This window comes from Myxine glutinosa, chromosome 7, assembly GCF_964187855.1.
Source record: "Myxine glutinosa chromosome 7, kmMyxGlut1.1, whole genome shotgun sequence".
Classification (NCBI taxonomy): Eukaryota; Metazoa; Chordata; class Myxini; order Myxiniformes; family Myxinidae; genus Myxine; species Myxine glutinosa.
This window is the reverse complement of record NC_136267.1, coordinates 120,402,109-120,419,668: the sequence shown is the minus strand read 5'-3', so window position 1 is coordinate 120,419,668 and position 17,560 is coordinate 120,402,109. Positions and strand designations below refer to the sequence as shown.

General features: G+C 35.1%; 1 protein-coding gene across 1 annotated transcript in view; it reads right to left on the bottom strand.

The window, feature by feature from the left end:
- Positions 1-17,560, bottom strand: part of LOC137412050 (tenascin-X-like) — a 157,794-nt gene that overhangs the window by 108,804 nt on the left and 31,430 nt on the right. Inside the window, exons 6-7 of the mRNA XM_078782729.1 lie at positions 15,417-15,674; positions 14,785-15,042 (exon numbers count right to left, since the gene is read on the bottom strand). Of these exons, the coding sequence (XP_078638855.1) occupies positions 14,785-15,042; positions 15,417-15,674 (516 nt within the window). The remainder of the gene's footprint in view (positions 1-14,784; positions 15,043-15,416; positions 15,675-17,560) is intronic.

Genomic DNA, 17,560 nt, shown 5'->3' with positions numbered 1-17,560 from the left:
TGTCGATAGTTATCTCTTATTCTGTGTTTTAGGATAAGGCTGTGTCTCCCATTAATTGAAAGTACTCCATTGCACCAGTGAAAGAGAATAGATCCCCTTTCCTTCCCATCCCCAAAATCTCCATCCAATATTACATCCCCTCTCGTCATTGCCGAGCCTCGATTGCCCATATTACCTCCCCTCCAATAACCGCCATTGACCACGAGGCTCGAGTCAGGGAAGAAAGGCGTGTCTCCACCTCGTCATAGAGGGGGAGGAGTGAACCAGCCCCGCTCGACCAACCATGAGCCAGGGGTTTGGCTACAGAGGGCGGAGGAAGAGCGGTCGGGGAGGTTCGCAAAGGTTGAGGGGCGGGGGCCTATATAACCCAAGGCAAGGGCGTGTCCAAGAGAGAGATGCGTTTTTACAGAGAGATGCACTTTTGAGCCGAGACAAGGAGGGTCACAAAGAGCTGAGTTGGTCGTCAGTGGTTGCGTTCAGCGGTTGCGTTCAGTGATTGCGTTGAGGGGTTGCGTTGGAGACGGAGTGGTTGGACCAAACAACAGAAGAGAGGAGAGAACCCGTCACGCCAGACCCCCCACCAGCGCGTCGGCTCTGACCGTGATCCGACCCGTGATCCGACCCGTGACCCGACCCGTGATCCGACCCGTGATCCCACGCACACGACAGGATCGGAGGCATCAGCGGCCGTCGAGGTCCCGCCCGACGTCCCGTGCAGGATCAAGCTCCAGCCAGCTCCGTGCCGTCCCCCCCCTCCAGCCACGCACCGCCTTCCAGCCAATCCACTCTGCAATTCCCCGTGTGAGTCGTCTTTGTTTGTTTTGTCCTGGGTAGTTAATTAAGTCTGTATAAGCTAGTATTTTCCCTGTGTCACCTGCGTCTTATGTGCTTGTAAATAAACTTGATTGCTCCTTTTTGCTTGTGTGTAAATAGTCAATAAATTCAGTCGTATTTCCAAACCTTTCTTTGCCTTCGTTTTCCTCTTTGCATTGCGTCGTTTTCGTCTTTTCCCTCATTGAGCAGCTGGGGTGCGATACGGCCAAAGTCTGGGTGAATCGGGTGAGTTTTGTTAGGTCGCGGTCTTACACCACCGCTCGGTCTATAACATCTAACCGCGATCTATAACAGTATTCTTCATATTAATATTTTTACTTACACTATATTTTTGTCGTTCAGCCTGTGCCTTTGTATAATAATTTGATAAATCAATATCCTGAGAGGATTTTCCAAAGATAGAACCATCTTTTCCAACATAAGTCATTTATATTAGATTAAAAATGATATCATAAAAATTTTCATTATTGTTGAGTTGAAATAATACATATAAACATAATTGACCACAACATTTAGAATTAATTTCTTGAACTTGAAATGTTTGATAAACACCATTCTGTACGAATTGTATTACTTCAACAGGTGGTGGCATACCATAACTATCAAAATAATATTTATCCTGACTATTATGAATACAAACCCAATGAGAACCATTCTGTGTGTCTAAATTCATAATAATATTCTTTGTATTCTTATTTATATGTATTAATTCATCTCTCATACAAATAACCACATTATCAATTTTTAGTGTTTTACAATACTTAGCTAGTTCTATATTTGACGTTGTATTCTTTCCAAATTGTTTCAACCATTTATCCATTTATTTATGAGAAAGATACAATCCATTACCCCGTTTAGTTAGTTTAACACCCGCTTGAGCGATAGAGGAAAGCATATCTCTAACCAACAATCTAGCTTTATCAGGTAGACTTTCAAGTTTTTGAGCAAAATCTACAATTACACCACTTCCACTAATTTGTTTCTCCAACTCCTTGTTATGTCTTTCCAATTCTTTTTGAGCTTTTAGTTGTGCCTTCCTTTCGTTAGCAGTTTTTACCGCTGCTGAAATACCACCAGTCAATGCTCCCGCCGCACTTAAACCAGCAAATAAAGGAATTAGAAACGGGAGAAATCCTCCTCTTGACTCGTCTATTGAATATTTCTTTAACATAGGTTTCGTCATTTTAATTTTAAGAGATCCAACATCATTTAGTGTTTTTACTTGTGTGTGTGTGAGTAAAACATCAATTCTTACAGCTCCTTTTCTTTGAATTGTATTAACATTAATAATACAAGGCTTTTGATTTTGAATACAAGATGTTAATTTATTAAGATTGATTTGATTAACATATACCCCAACCATTTATTTATGAGAAAAAACCTATGTGATATTAATCATAACACCATTATCTGTATTAATCTGTAATTCTGTTTCCTCCAAAAGCAAACAATATGCATTAACCTCTTCACTCTCCCCTCTTTCAATGTATAGAGAAGTATCCACTCGATTAGACTTTATAGTTTCCTTTTGAGAACTCAGGTCAATTGCGTAGATTGTATAAAGTTTTTGAAACGCAACCATATCCAAAATAGGATCATTATTACCATTACTTTCACACACCTTTTGGTAGGACTTGTAGGCTTCCGCATAATCATTTTTTTCCCAATCAATTTCCAATCTATCTCGCGGATAAAATGTGCCATCAAGAGAAACCCGAAGTTGTTTCACCTTAGCATTATCACTCAGGGCATTATTCTTATTAGTACCGTCCTCTCCATCTGGTTTTTTAAAAATGAGCCAGAGGTATCGTGGCTTTCCTTGAAGAACACCCAAATTCCAAGTGTAGGTAGTGTGTTCCAGTTTAACGTGTTGACATCTTCTTTTAAGGTATGATACATTTAGCGGTTTCTTTGAGTTAAGTCTTCTATTTAACATCTCTTCCGTTTTAAGATTAGGAGTATATTCACTGATATACCAACACAAATCATTAATAACAAATTTATTATTTTCTCCAAAAGCATTTTCAACCCCAAAAAGCAATCTATTTACATTATCATTCCTTTGTAGTTGAAATTTAATTTTAAGCCCATACAAAACTTTATCATAATCACAAAATCCAAATATACCTTTCAGAGGTACTGCTACGGTAAAACTATTCTCAGCTTTTGCGTCATCATTATACATTGACTTCCTTTGACTATAACCAGGGTCTGCGTTTGTACCCATTGACATATCAGGAATAAAACCTTCAACAGCTCCCTTACCCATTCTATCACTAAACGAATATAGTGTAAATTTCATCATTTCAGATGTAGCAGAGACATAATCAACCGCTTCAACCTCTTGTGTTCCAATATACAGGCGGACACTATCAAACATTTTCCAGAAGAAATCATTTACGAGTGTAGCATTAGTATTATTCGCAGCCTTAGTGAATTTAAATTTACACAGCAAGAAACTATGAGCTATATTCAAGTAAGTTTGTTGATTATTTATTTCAAAACTTTTTGTTCCGTTTGAATTCCAGTCTGTTCCTGTAATAGCATTTACCTTAAAATAGTCTTCCTTTTTAGTGGAGTTTGAAATGATAATCGTATCATCCAAATCATAGATACTATCAATCGCTTCCATACTTGTATTTATATAGCATTAAAATTGTTGAAACCCTGACCCAAGTATTTTAATGATTTTTTGTCGTTCTTGTGAAGATAGTTGAGTTTTACCTTTTTTTATTTCTTTGATTGTTTGTAATTTATGAGACTCCTTTTGAGCATCTTTTATACTCTTTATAGCACCCGCAACTGAACCCACGGCAGAAGCAGTTGAACCAATTAGGTCTTTATGTTTAAGGATGGTTGAACCAATACCCATTAGAGTATCAATTATCCCATCTCCTTTATTTCAAAATTGATGACCCACACCCCGTTGTCTCTTTGGTTTATAGTATCCTCTACCCACATACCTTGTATAGTATGGTGAAAGGTACATGCCCTCCCCTGTAATTATTTTATATTTTCCCAACTCGTGTTTTCTCACAATAACCATTATTTATTTATTGAAAAACTTCACGTAGGTGAATTCTGATGGATATAATTTCATCATTAAAGGATATCATACGATTATCTTGGTCGGTTATCCTAAAATTTACTCTGTATATGGTTTTTCCTGACACAGGTAAATAGACAAGATTTTTTGGTTCCATATTAAATTTATAACCAATCGGGGTTGAGTATGCACTGAATGAAAATATTGTATTTGTTCTTATTCCATCGTTATAAGCACCATCAATCAAATCACAATGAATTAATACTGAATTTATACCGGAGGATATTTGAATGACATTATCACTGTAAGACGTCCCGTTAGTTTCAATCTTTTTTGAAGAGAAACCCAATAGCTCTCTGAACGAATTTTCAATCGTGAAATCAACTTTATAATTATTTTTAAGTTTAATCGTTGATTTTGAAGTGTGTTTTTGAATATCTATTACAATATTTTTTGGTTCATCACCTTGTTCTTTCATAAGGCGAGAGACTTCAGAAGATATTTGAGAAATCTCGTAAGCTCCGGGTGAAACGGTTATAGTTTTATATCCACTTCCTGGATTATAACTAAACTTGTTGTTTTTCTCTGTGATATTAAACAAGGTATTATAAGTTTCCATCGACAATAAAGATGCCTCATATGAGGTAAGGGGGTCAAGTTGTAGTGGGTAAGGGAATGAAGCTGTGTAATCGCTCGTTGTGAAATTAAAACTAAGAATTGTGCTTCTCATCTTATTTAATATCTAATAAAATATCTTTGTATTGACATTTATTAATTATTTTCATATTCATCAACTGATCTAAAATGGCTGAGGATTCATTAAAACAATTGTTGTTTCCAGCCTTCTTACTACCTAACAACAATAATAGCCTATTAACTAATTGTGATGGGTCATTTGGAAGAAAACTAACACCCGAACCAAGCTTACTTAAAGCATCAATAATATGTTTCTCCTTCTCATTCTTCTTACTTTTACCAGCAACAGAAACTCCATAATCAAGTGCATTTAGCAACTCAATATATATCCTATCTTCCTCTCTTTCCATATCAAGTGGTTCCTCAAAATATTTTGAACCGCTGAATCCGGGGTTTGTTAGAAGAAACATTAATCTTGGAGTTAATTTAACATTTGGTTGAGTAGAACTCAAGAACATCAATTCATCATTAAATATCAATACCTTTTCTTTCACAAGATGGAACACTGCTGGTTCTTCTGTTGGAATGAGACCTGCTCTGGTTTTTGAATCTGCCAAATATTCATTGTTTTGAAGAGCTTCCACTACATAATTAGGGGGTTGATTTACCTCCTCAAGTTTCTGAAATAATTCTTCATCATTATATTCTAATTTTCCAAGTTCTTGTTTTGTTATCTGACTAAAATCTTTCAGCATTTGAAGTTTTTTCAGAGTAAATTCTACCGTGGGAACTGTAGGGTGTTGAGTTTTTAAAAGCGGTTGAAAAAATTTCTCTTGTTTTCTTTCAAAGGCTTCTTCACCAGTTAGTTTCTGTCTCCGTTTCTTCTTTATCTCTTCCTGTTGCTTTACAACTTTTGAAACCAACTCTTGATGTTCTTTAAACTTTCTTGCTCTTTCTTCGGTATTCATTTTCTGTATTTATTTATTGAAAAATATCATTTAATGAATTGTAAAGGTCAATGGGAAAATTTTCCTTTTCTTTGTCATTGTAGTAAATGTGTTGAAATAAATCCTTTTCTTTAAATATTTCATCAAATTCTTTATTGGTATTAATACGAGTTGTTATTTCTTCTTCACTAATACTTGTATCTCTGCTTTTCATACGTTTGCGTTGAGTCTCCTCATCGATATCAAAACCGAATGATAAAATCTTAACTCCATCACCACACAATTGTTTAATAATTTGTCTCATTCCTTCAGGATTAGTTTCTAAAATCCCAAGACCATTAGATTTTACTTTATTTAACTCACTCTTACAATGTGAATATTTTGTAGAACCAAGAGAGACCTCCTCAAATATTTGACCTTCGTTCCTCAATCGCATATGTTCCTCCATTGAAATGTAGTAATAATCTTTCCCTTCTACTTCTCCTGGTCGCTTTGCTCTGGTTGTAGTACTCACAAAACGAATCATAGGGTGTTTTTAAAAAAAACTTACAATCTTTTCATTTTTACTATTCAAGAGTTTAGATTTATGAAAGTTCTTTCCTGAAGCAGATTTACCCACAAGATTAATAATAATAGTTATCATTTATATATGTAATTATGTTTAAAATAAAAATACATCCTTTAATATCTCATCTTGTTTCACAACAATATATTTATATTTTTCAATCGTGTGTTTCATATAATTTTCAAATTCTTTTTTACTACATAACGTAGAGCAATTATCTCTCCAAAAATTATTTACATCTATTGAATTTAACTTAAATAAAATAAAAGTATTGGCATTGTTTCTTATTGAGCGTCGAGGGAGTTGAAAATATGATTCACTAAGATATATACAATTACAAGAAGAATGTCTCCCTCTTGTATAGTAGCTATCCATTACTGTTTGGTTTCTCTCATTAACACAATCATCAAAGATGACGAGGTTCTTTTTTGATTTATCTAAATCTTGAGGTGAAGGTATATCATCCGTATTATCACTGAGAATACAAGTTATGGGTTTTGGTTTCGATTTTGATTTCTGTGTATCACAAAATAATTGTATTATATCTTCAATATTATAATCATTTAGTTTGTTTTGAAGTTTAAATAAACCGATAATGTCTTCCTTTTTAAGACCCGCATTAAAACCCTGTGAGAGTAGTTGATACTCGGGTTGAAAACTTGACTTTGTAAAAATTATTAAATTATCATAATCTAAAAAATTAGGACCAAGGAGCATCTTTAAAAGTAAACAGGTTTTCCCACATCCGCTTGAACCAACTATTAGACATCTCAATGAATTTGGAATGTTTTTATGGTTATTAAATTTTATCTTATTTTCCCAAACGGGTAAAAAATCATTCATTTATATATTTGGAAAACAAGTCATCTAACTTTTTTTGAGCTATTTTAGAAACTCTATATTTTATCCTGAGGTCGGGTTTAATTTCAAAATAATTCATTATTTTATTTATATAGTATCTTGTATTAACATTTCCATTAAAATTATTTTGAATAATAAATATCATTAAACCCTTATACATTTCCTCAATACAAATAGTCTCTTCCCTTGAAAGAAATGGTGTATTATCATCACAATACTTAACATTCATCTCTCTTAATAATCTTGTAAAGTAATTCATTTTTGGTTCTAATTTAAAAGAGTTATATATATTTTTATATTTTTTATTATCATTAATTAAAATTAAATCACAGAAAATACATTGTTTATATGAACCCTCATTATTAAGCCCTATTCTATCACAAGCCGGACAATTCTCTAATTTATCATATGGAGAGTCTGGAAATTCTAAATATCCTTCAGAACTTATCATATTTATATAGTAAATTTTTACTTAAACTAAATGCAAGTTTATTCATTAATAAATACAATGTTTCAAAGCACAAAAGACAAATTTCAATCAATCTCTACTTCGGTGGAAGATATAGAAAAATATGTCAAAGATGTTAAATTGAACAAAGATAAATATGGAAATTTTTGGGTAAAACCAGTTATGGAAAATAACATGAGCCCCTCTATTTCATTTAAAGGAAGAGCTCTAACTATACCTGGAAAGACATCCATCTATCTATAATTCCACTAATCTCTGTGTGTATGTTTGTTTGTACGTTTGTTTGTTTGTTTGTATGTCTGTGACCGCTGTTTCTCGACAACTACCAGTCCGATATACTTGAAACTTGCCAGGTATATTGCTGGGGACCCGAGGATGTGCCTTTTCAAGGTTTCATATTAATCGGACAATTACTTACCGAGCTATGTCCAAAAAACGATTCAACCAATCAGAGAGCAGCGAGCTATCGCGTGTGCCGAACGTGGCGGACACACTCTGCCTCGGATGGCACATTTGAGAGCGTATTCATTTATTTCACGTTTGCAAACTATGTTGCCGTTAAACTATGTTTTAAAACTAATAAAAACTAATTTGCGATTCATCGTAACTGCGATATACGACCTTCCGGACAGTGAGGACTGCACTTCCGGCATCCAATCACAGAACGCGTTATTGCGTAGGCGTGGCCGATGTGAGAGCGAGCTGATGCTGAGCCCAGCGCGTGCGCCATTACGGTACGTAATTCGATTTCTTCCGGAGAAAATAATAATTTCTCGATTTCTTATGCGCATTATTTCTCCCAATTCAGTCAGAGCGAAGGGCGGAAGCGAAGAGCGTTGTTTTTTTTGTTTACGGGCGTACGGGCGGGGTAGAGCGTACGGGTAGCGTTTTTTTTTTTTTTGGCACATTTGAGAGCGTATTCATTTATTTCACGTTGGCAAACTATGTTGCCGCTATGTTGGCGTTAAACTATGTTTTAAAACTAATTAAAACTAATTTGCGATTCTTTCGCTTTCCTGCGCATTTGTGCACGCTATGGCGATTTCTTTACCAAACTCCGCTAGCCGTTAGCTTTGGACCAAACCATTTCATGTAAATAGAGGGGGGGGATTGTCACCGTACTCGCAAGCCGTTAGCTTTGGACCAAACCATTGCATGTAAATAGAGGGGGGGGGGGGGGGGGATATACTTTTAGATATATATATAGTACGGGCATGCCCTAGTTAAAGTAAATCTAACAAAAGTTTCTCCTCTACTCCTGGCAATTTATTCAAAGCTTGAAAAAGTGATTGACCACGATACTTTGAAAAAGAATGATAAGACCATCAACAATACTCGTGGAGAAATTTGTATTTACTTTAATAATCCAAAGGGTGTAGATCTAAGTAAAATGAATGATGTTAATATTTCTGGTGAAATGTCATTTCGTTCTATGATAGTTAGAGATTATTTAAAGATAACTTTTGATATTAAAAATGTAGAGATTGAATCCGTTAATGAAAGAAAGTATATTGGTATAGATGGAAAGGTTTTTTCTGCTAATTAAATATGAGTCATTACAGCAGTGAAGATTTTACTATTTCATTGAACTCGGACGATAGTGATGATAGTATTTCATTGAACTCGGACGATGGTGATGATAGTATTTCATTGAACACAGATGATAGTTATGATACTAATAGTTTGTGCTCAAATTATAGTTATGAGAGTAGCTTTATTGATGACTCTGAGTATGATTCTGAGTATTCATGTGATAGTTATGACTTCGATGATTCTGAGTGAAAAAGTGTTTTAGTTTAAGCACAGTGATATATATAAAACGGAGCTGTAAAGCTCAAAAGTGTTTTATTTTAAGCACAGTGATATATATAAAACACCACGTTTTCTCACGCTATAAATATGGTTTATTGTGATACTTGCGAGAAGGAAGTAAAATATTATAAACAACATATTCTCACCGCAAAACATACATACAACATTCTTAACAAACTTTCCCCTCTTCCACCTAAAACAAAACATTGTAAGGTCTGTAAAACAACCATCCTCAAGAAGGGGTTTAAAGCCCATCTTAAAACTAACAAACACTTGTCAAAATTGTTTACTATTAAAAACTCTGATGGTGCATTCAAAGGACATATTAAAATAAGAGTCTTTAACTTCAAACCTCCTGAACCAGAGTCTATAGTTGATGCTGTAGAAATAGTTAAACCTGCTGTTCAAACGTTGATTGAAAAAACACTAAAAGAAATGAAACCACTTAAATTTTATATGGGAGTAAAATTAGAAATGACAAAGGACGAAGGAGTTATAGATACACCATACATGAGAACTGAGCCACACTTTATATCTTCATATCAAGATTTTAAAACATCAGGAGTCTATGATGAACTTATTAAACAAGAGCAAGATGTGGATAATTCAATCGTAGGAAGTGGATTCAATATAGGAAAAATTATTTACATAGACATTCATATTCTTAAATCAGATCCTTTAAAAGCTTCTTCTTACATTGATTTACCCAGTGTTATCAAAAATAGAAAAGCAGTTATCAATATCAAAAATAAAGACAATAAATGTTTTCTCTGGTCTATTCTAGCACATTTACATCCTCCACATTTTCATGATGAAAGAGTATCTCATTATAAAAAATATGAGAATACATTAAATACGAAAGATCTAAAGTTTCCGATGACTTTAAATGATATTCCTAAATTTGAAAAGTTGAATAATTTATCGGTTAATGTTTATGGTCTAACAGAAACAAACAACATTCAGGTTTTAAAGCTTTCTGACAATTGTAAACAAACTCATATTAATCTTCTATATTTTAATTCAGACGAAAATTCACATTATACATGCATCAAAGATATTATAAAATTAATAAAACCACAAGTATGTAAAAGAACAAATAAAATATATATTTGTATGCGTTGTCTTAACTTCTTCCATACACAAGAAAGATTAGATAAACATTCAAATTATTGTGGTGAACATAAATCAACGGTAATCAACATGCCTAGAAAAGGCTCAAAGATCACATTCAAAGATGAAAAGAAAACAATAAAACATCCATTTGTTATATATGCTGATTTTGCAAGTATTTTAGAAAAAATTGATACTGCTTCTCCAGATCCAAAAGAATCATACACAAATAAATATCAAAAACATACTCCTTGTGGTTTTTGTTATTATATCAAATCATCCGTTGGTGATAAATATAACAAGTTAGAGATGTATAGAGGCTCAAATACCCCAGAGGAGTTTGTGAAACGACTAGAAAAAGACTGTGTTCGATTAACCAAGATAATGAGAGAAACCAATAAACCAATGTCCTTGACGAGTGAACAGAAAAGGGAATTTAGAAAAAACAATGTTTGTCATATTTGTGAGGAAAAAATTGGTGAAGGTCTAAAGGTTAGAGATCATTGTCATCTCACTGGCAAATATAGAGGTCCGGCTCATCAAAGTTGTAATATTAATTATCAACTCCCCTCTTTCATTCCTGTCTTTCTTCATAACAACGCTCATTATGATACACATCTATTTATCAAGGAACTCTCAAAGACTTCTGGAAGTATCTCAGCAATTCCAAACACGGATCAGAAATACATTTCATTCACAAAAACAATTCACACATCTCCTATTACTCATATCAGATTTCTTGATACATTTAAATTCATGGCAAGTCCATTGGCTAACTTGGTTCAAAATCTAAAAGAGTTTCCATGTCTTTCAGAGTATTTTTTAGATAAAGATTTTCTAACACAAAAGGGAATTTACCCCTATGACTATATGGACTCATTTGAGAGATTCAATGAAACACAACTTCCTTTAAAAGAAAATTTCTATAACAAATTAAATAATAGTCATATATCTGATAAAGATTATGTACACGCACAAAATGTTTGGAAAAAATATAACATTAAGAATCTTGGTGAGTATCACGATTTGTACCTCAAAACTGATGTGCTTTTGTTGGCTGATGTGTTTGAGGCTTTCAGAACAATCTGTCATTCTGGATATGGATTGGATCCTGCTCACTATTACACTGCTCCTGGATTGGCTTGGAGCGCGATGTTAAAAATGACAAAACAAGATTTGGATTTGATAACCGATGTTGATATGCTTTTGATGATTGAAAAGGCAAAGAGAGGAGGAATTTCACAAGTCTGTTCAAAGAGATATGCTAAAGCAAATAACAAGTACATTCCAAATTATGATCCATCGGTAGAGAGCTCCTACTTGATGTATTATGATGCGAACAACCTGTATGGCTGGGCAATGTCTCAGGTTCTTCCTTATGGAAAACTTAGATGGGTAAAGGAAAAAGATTACAAAAAGGTTTTACAAGATGTATGTATCTCTACACAAAAAGAATTGGATGATTCAAAGGTTGGTTATTATTTTGAGGTCGATTTGAAATATCCAGAGGAACTTCATAACCTACACAAAGATCTCCCATTTGCTTGTGAAAAGGAAAGTCCAAAGAAGGAGTGGTTAAGTGATTATCAACAATCATTTAATATAGGTGAATCAACAGAAAAATTACTTACTACATTATATAACAAGAAAAATTATGTTCTACACCAAAGAAATTTGCGACAATATTTATCAAAAGGTCTAAGAGTAGAGAAGATTCATAGGGTTCTAAAGTTCAATCAAAGTCATTGGTTAAAGGGGTACATTGATTTTAATACACAAAGAAGAACAGAGTCAAAAACATATTTTGAGAAAGACTTTTATAAATTGATGAATAATGCGGTCTTTGGTAAGACCATGGAAAATGTGAGGAAAAGACAAAATATCAGACTATCAACATCTTGGAAACAAGCATCAAAATTAATTAATAGACCGAGTTTTACTAGAGCTGAGGTCTTTACTGAGAACTTTTGTGCGATCCATTTGATTAAAGAGAGTATTGAAATGGACAAACCTATTTATATTGGAACATCAATTCTTGATTTATCAAAGTCATTAATGTATGATTACTTTTATAATAACTTGAGGAAGAAATATCAAAATGATGTTAATCTACTTTATATGGATACAGATAGTTTTATTTTGCAAATTAATACTGATGATGTTTATTCAGACATGAAAAAGGACATTAATATCTATGACACTAGTAATTACAGTCCAGAGAGTGAGTTGTTCTCTTCTAAAAATAAAAAGGTGATTGGAAAGTTTAAGGATGAATTAGGAGGAAATGTCATGAGTGAATTTGTGGGATTGAGGTCTAAGGCTTATGCTTATAAATACATTGTGAATAACTTTGAAAAAACTGATAAGAAGTTAAAAGGTGTAAAGAAAAATGTTATTAAAGAAACAATAAACTTTAAGGATTATTATAACTGTTTAACAACAAAGAAAGAAGAGTTTAGAAAGATTAATGGAATAAGAAGTTATAAACATACATTATATTCAGAAGAGGTGAATAAGAAAGCATTGGGGGCTTTTGATGATAAGAGGTTTATTTTAGAAAATGGAATTGATAGTCTCCCTTATGGTTATATAAGTATATAAGTGATAAGTTAAAAAAGGGGGGGTTAGGGATTTCAACGGGCTACCGCCGCCTTTTTACTATTATATAAATGATAGAACCAAGTACCAACCAGACTAAAGAGTGGAGGTGTAATCAACCTTGGTATATAAATGGTAAACATAACGAATGTGAAAAATATCAAATAGGTATAATTGAAAAGATAACTGGTAAAAAAAATTTCAAAACAAATAAGAGAATTAATTTAAATACCGGAGAATTGGGTAAAAAAGATGGAAATATTTTTGAGTGGACGGAAAACTTTGATGGTTGTCAGGAAAATATATACTTTAATTTAAAAATGGTATGTGGCACTGGAGGCACTCAGACAAGAACATTGAGGGAGGTTTATCATTTTATTTTAGCTCAGTTAAAATATCTTGATAAAGAACCAAACTCAAACATCTTTTTTGTTAATATATTAGATGGTGAAGGAAGTGGCAAGAGAATTAAATTATTTCCCACGCATAAACAAATATTTGTAGGGTCGTTGTTTGAGTGGGCCAAAGATGATTCACCAGATGATATTAAGAGTAAAAGGTCAGAAGGATCACAGGTTCACACAGAAGGACCATTGTTTAAGTGGTCTAATGAATAAGGATAACATGTCAAAAGGTTAGAAGGTTCGTAAAGAACAGGGTGAGAGAAATAGAGGTGTTTAGGGGCAATGAGGGAGGGGAAAAATTAACATGTAAGTCAATGGGAAAATGAGAGTGTCCCAGAAGCAACATATATACACTACTTATGTGACACGGACGAAATTATTAGATTTTGTTGAAGATCCGGATTCGGATCCGGCTACTAGAATTTTTAAAGTGATTCTTCACCATTGAGTGATTGGGCTAAAACCGATACTTAGCAGGATATCTCAAAAGATTATGGACGGATTTGGACGAAAGCTGGTGGATAGATCGAGTGTGTGACAAGACCGAATCGATTCGATTTTGGTGAAGATGCGAATATGGATTCGGATACGATAATTATTTAATTTTTAAGTGATTCTTTACCATTGAGGGATCGGGCGAAAAGCAATATTTAACATGATATTGAAAACGTTATAGACGACTTTTGACAAAACTAGGTGAATGAGTTGGTTAGGTGACAAGAACAAGTCGATTAGATTTTGGTTCAGGTCCAAATCTAGATCCGGCCTATTAGTGGGATACAAAACAAACTGTTCAGCCTGGCGGAGGTATGCTCTCTACCAAGTGCTGTTCAGGTTTGTTTTGCTTTATCCATGTCTTTTTCTAACCTTCACTTAGCCCCTCACCTGCAGTGGCATTATGCCTTGTCTGGAGCGATTTCCAGAAAAAAAAATCATGCCAAATACTTCCTTGGTAAATCTGAAATCCTCATGGGATATAAGCAAGACCGTTGTCTGTCATTCATTGGGGTTAAGCACAACCAGTGTGGATTTGGAGGAATATCAGTGTGAATAATTCCACTTTTAAAGGACATCCAGACATCATTCATTCACTTTACTCCATAAATTTCTCAAGTTACAGATCACCCAATCTTCTGATGGACATGATGTGGATCTTCCAAGCTCCATGAAAGCTCATTATATGTTTGTACTATAGAGCGACATTCTTGGTTATACTTTTGACCATCAATAAAACACTTCTATCATGGAATCATTCATCGTTTGATCGTCTTGTACATTGATTAAAAAATAAAGCAGAACAGCACCTTTCTCTGCCACCATACCTGTCCACCAAATACCTACATCATACATTTCCCTTCTCTCCAACAAGTAATACTTTGCATGATTCAAGCACAACGTGGTTCGATAACAATGGGACTGAGGTTGGGGTGGATGTGAACTTCACAAGAAAACTCATGAACACCTAGGAACCAGGAAGACTATACGTTCAGTGATTTACACACCTGTCATCCCTGTGATTGTTGTTGATGCCGAGAGGTTGCCGCTGATCGTGGTTATTCCAATATTGTACTGCCGACCTGGACGCAAGGCGTGGAACACGTGGGAAAAGGTACCACTAGGTAATGCGAGGCTGAATATCACGTGACCACCGTGAGACAAGTGCACTTGAATGCTATTGTGGAATGAGAGTGAAGGGGTCCAGGTCACGCGGAGAGTCGTCCGAGTGGCTTCAACTTTCACTCCAGTCACAGGAAACAGAGCTGAACACAGGGAAGAGGTAAGGGGTATTTGATTTGCTATACACAGTGGGTTGAGGAATGGGTCAGGGGTAATATATTTTCTAGGTAACCAGAGGTCCTCTCCACCATAATTGTGAATGCAACAAAATAGATGGTCTCAAAAGGTAGAGAGGCAACCTCCAGTGAAGGAACAGTGGAGGAGGGTTACATAATTTCAGCCTCCTTACCCTTACAATAATTTATCCTGAGATGTGATGAGATTTCTATCAGATCTCATGAGAAACCACAGGAGATGTTTATAAGTTTGTTGGAGTGGTCGTAGATTAACCCATCATTTAAGGCGCCAAGTCATATGTCACATCAAGTTTGTCCGAGCATGGAAACATCTTACCAACCTGTACGCACCACACAAGACGCAAATGTGTGGAGCAAGTGGCTGTGTGTGACCACCGACATGCGGTAGAGCCTGCCAGATGAAAGGTTGACAAAGGTGTAGCCGACAGAAGCTGTTGGTAGCGTGAGGTTGACCACGTAACCTGTCTGGTCATTTAACTCCACGATGAGATCATCAAAGTCACCCAAGGGAGCATTCCATCGCAGTTGCACCGAAAACTCTGTGCTGTTGCAGGTTAGATTCTGTACTGTGGAGGGTGCTGTTGATAAGGGAATAAACAATTCAGCATTATCACAGATATTTTACACTTTCAATTGCTGCAAGTTAAGAATATCATGCTGGTACTGTTGGCCTATTGCATTGATTGTATACACAGCATACATCATGAAATGAGGTTGTGGAGTAGGAGGGAGGGGGACATCTTGCCACACCTTTTCTGCCAGGGATATCTTTCCCCACTCTACTCGGTACTTTACAACTGTAGGTCTGATTTAAAATCGCAAAACGAAATCACAAAATGAACCACAAGTTGTAATGAACGCACATTTCTAGACATCCATTCGTCCCCCTATTCCCTCACAAATGGAATTGTTTTCCAGTGTGTTCACTCATGCTCTTCACTTCACTCCTGGATGTCCGCTTATAACTCAAGAACTACACATCGGAGAAAAGTTTTAGACACAGATTCGGATTCAGCATAAAAATTCCGGTGGTTATAGGGTACTTTTTATTTTAATATCAATGGTTTAAAAAACCGCGCCAGCTGCAATTCCATGTTGTAGTTTGTGGCGGCGCTATTGCCCCTTTCCGATCCCATGACGCATTGCGGTTCCGATTCGCGATAAGGTCTATGCGCTATCACCGACACTTTTCCACCTTTTCCATACCTTTTAATCAGATTTACCTTATCGTCCATCGTAACCACATTACGCTTGGAAACACTAGCATTATCCTTCTTCGGACCCATGGCTAACACAGACACAGTAAAGGAATACTGTACGTCGCCTCTGTTTTGAATGAGAATCGGCAGTTGCGCATACGTACAGTAATCAGTATACTGTACGTACATATTTATATATTTTTGATGTGCTTTTTCTTGTATTTTAAAATGATTTTAGCTTCTTTTATTGTTAATTTATGTACTATTTTATTTATTTTAAATATATTTTTAAGGAAAACAAATGTTTTCATGTCCGTAGGAGTGACGTAAAGTCGCACATAATGACGTTCGCTGCCCGGTCATGAAATAAATTATGATTCTCTTGACAAAGTGACATGAAGATCAGGCAGTAAACCTCCCAACTGAGTTTCTCAACAGTCGTCAGCCTCAATTCTAAAATCCTTAATTTTCATCCTATTGACTTGAACTTTGAATAGGATTTACATATCGGCTTACTGAATTAAACCACCAACTATTTTTGAGATCGGCGTAGGCCAAAAGGTCAACGTAGGCCAAAGGTCAACCACTCTTTTTTTTAGTTTCTAAAATCTTCAATTTTCATCCGATTCACTTGAAATTTGAATGGGATTTACATATCAGCAAACTGAATTCAACCAACAACTATTTTTGAAATCACCATAGGCCAAAAGAGCAACATAGGCCAAAAGTCAACAACAATTTCAAATTTCTAAAATCCTCAACTTTCATCTGATTGACTTGAAATGTGAAGAGGATTTGCATATCAGGTCAATGAAATTGAACCACCAATTCTTTTTGAGGTCAGCATAGGCCAAAAAGTAAACATAGGCCAAAGGTCAACAACTTAAGGTGAAGTTTTTAAAATCCTACATTTTCATCCAATTGACTTGAAATTTGGATAGGATTTGCATATCGGGTCACCTAATTCAACCACGAATTATTTTTGAGGTCTAAAGGTGAAAATATCAATATGGGCCAAATTTCTAAAATCGTCAATTTTCATCTAATTGACTTGAAATTTGAAGAGGATTTGCATATCAGATCACTGAATTAAACCACCAATTATTTTTGAGGTTAACATAGACCAAAAGGTCAACAACTTATTTCAGGAATATTTCAAGACATATTTCTGGCGCAGGGGCAATCAATGAAGGTTGTAGGCCTGAACTTCACAGAACAAGTGTTTGCCCATGGCCAGCTGTACGTGGGCTGCTCGAGGGTTGGAA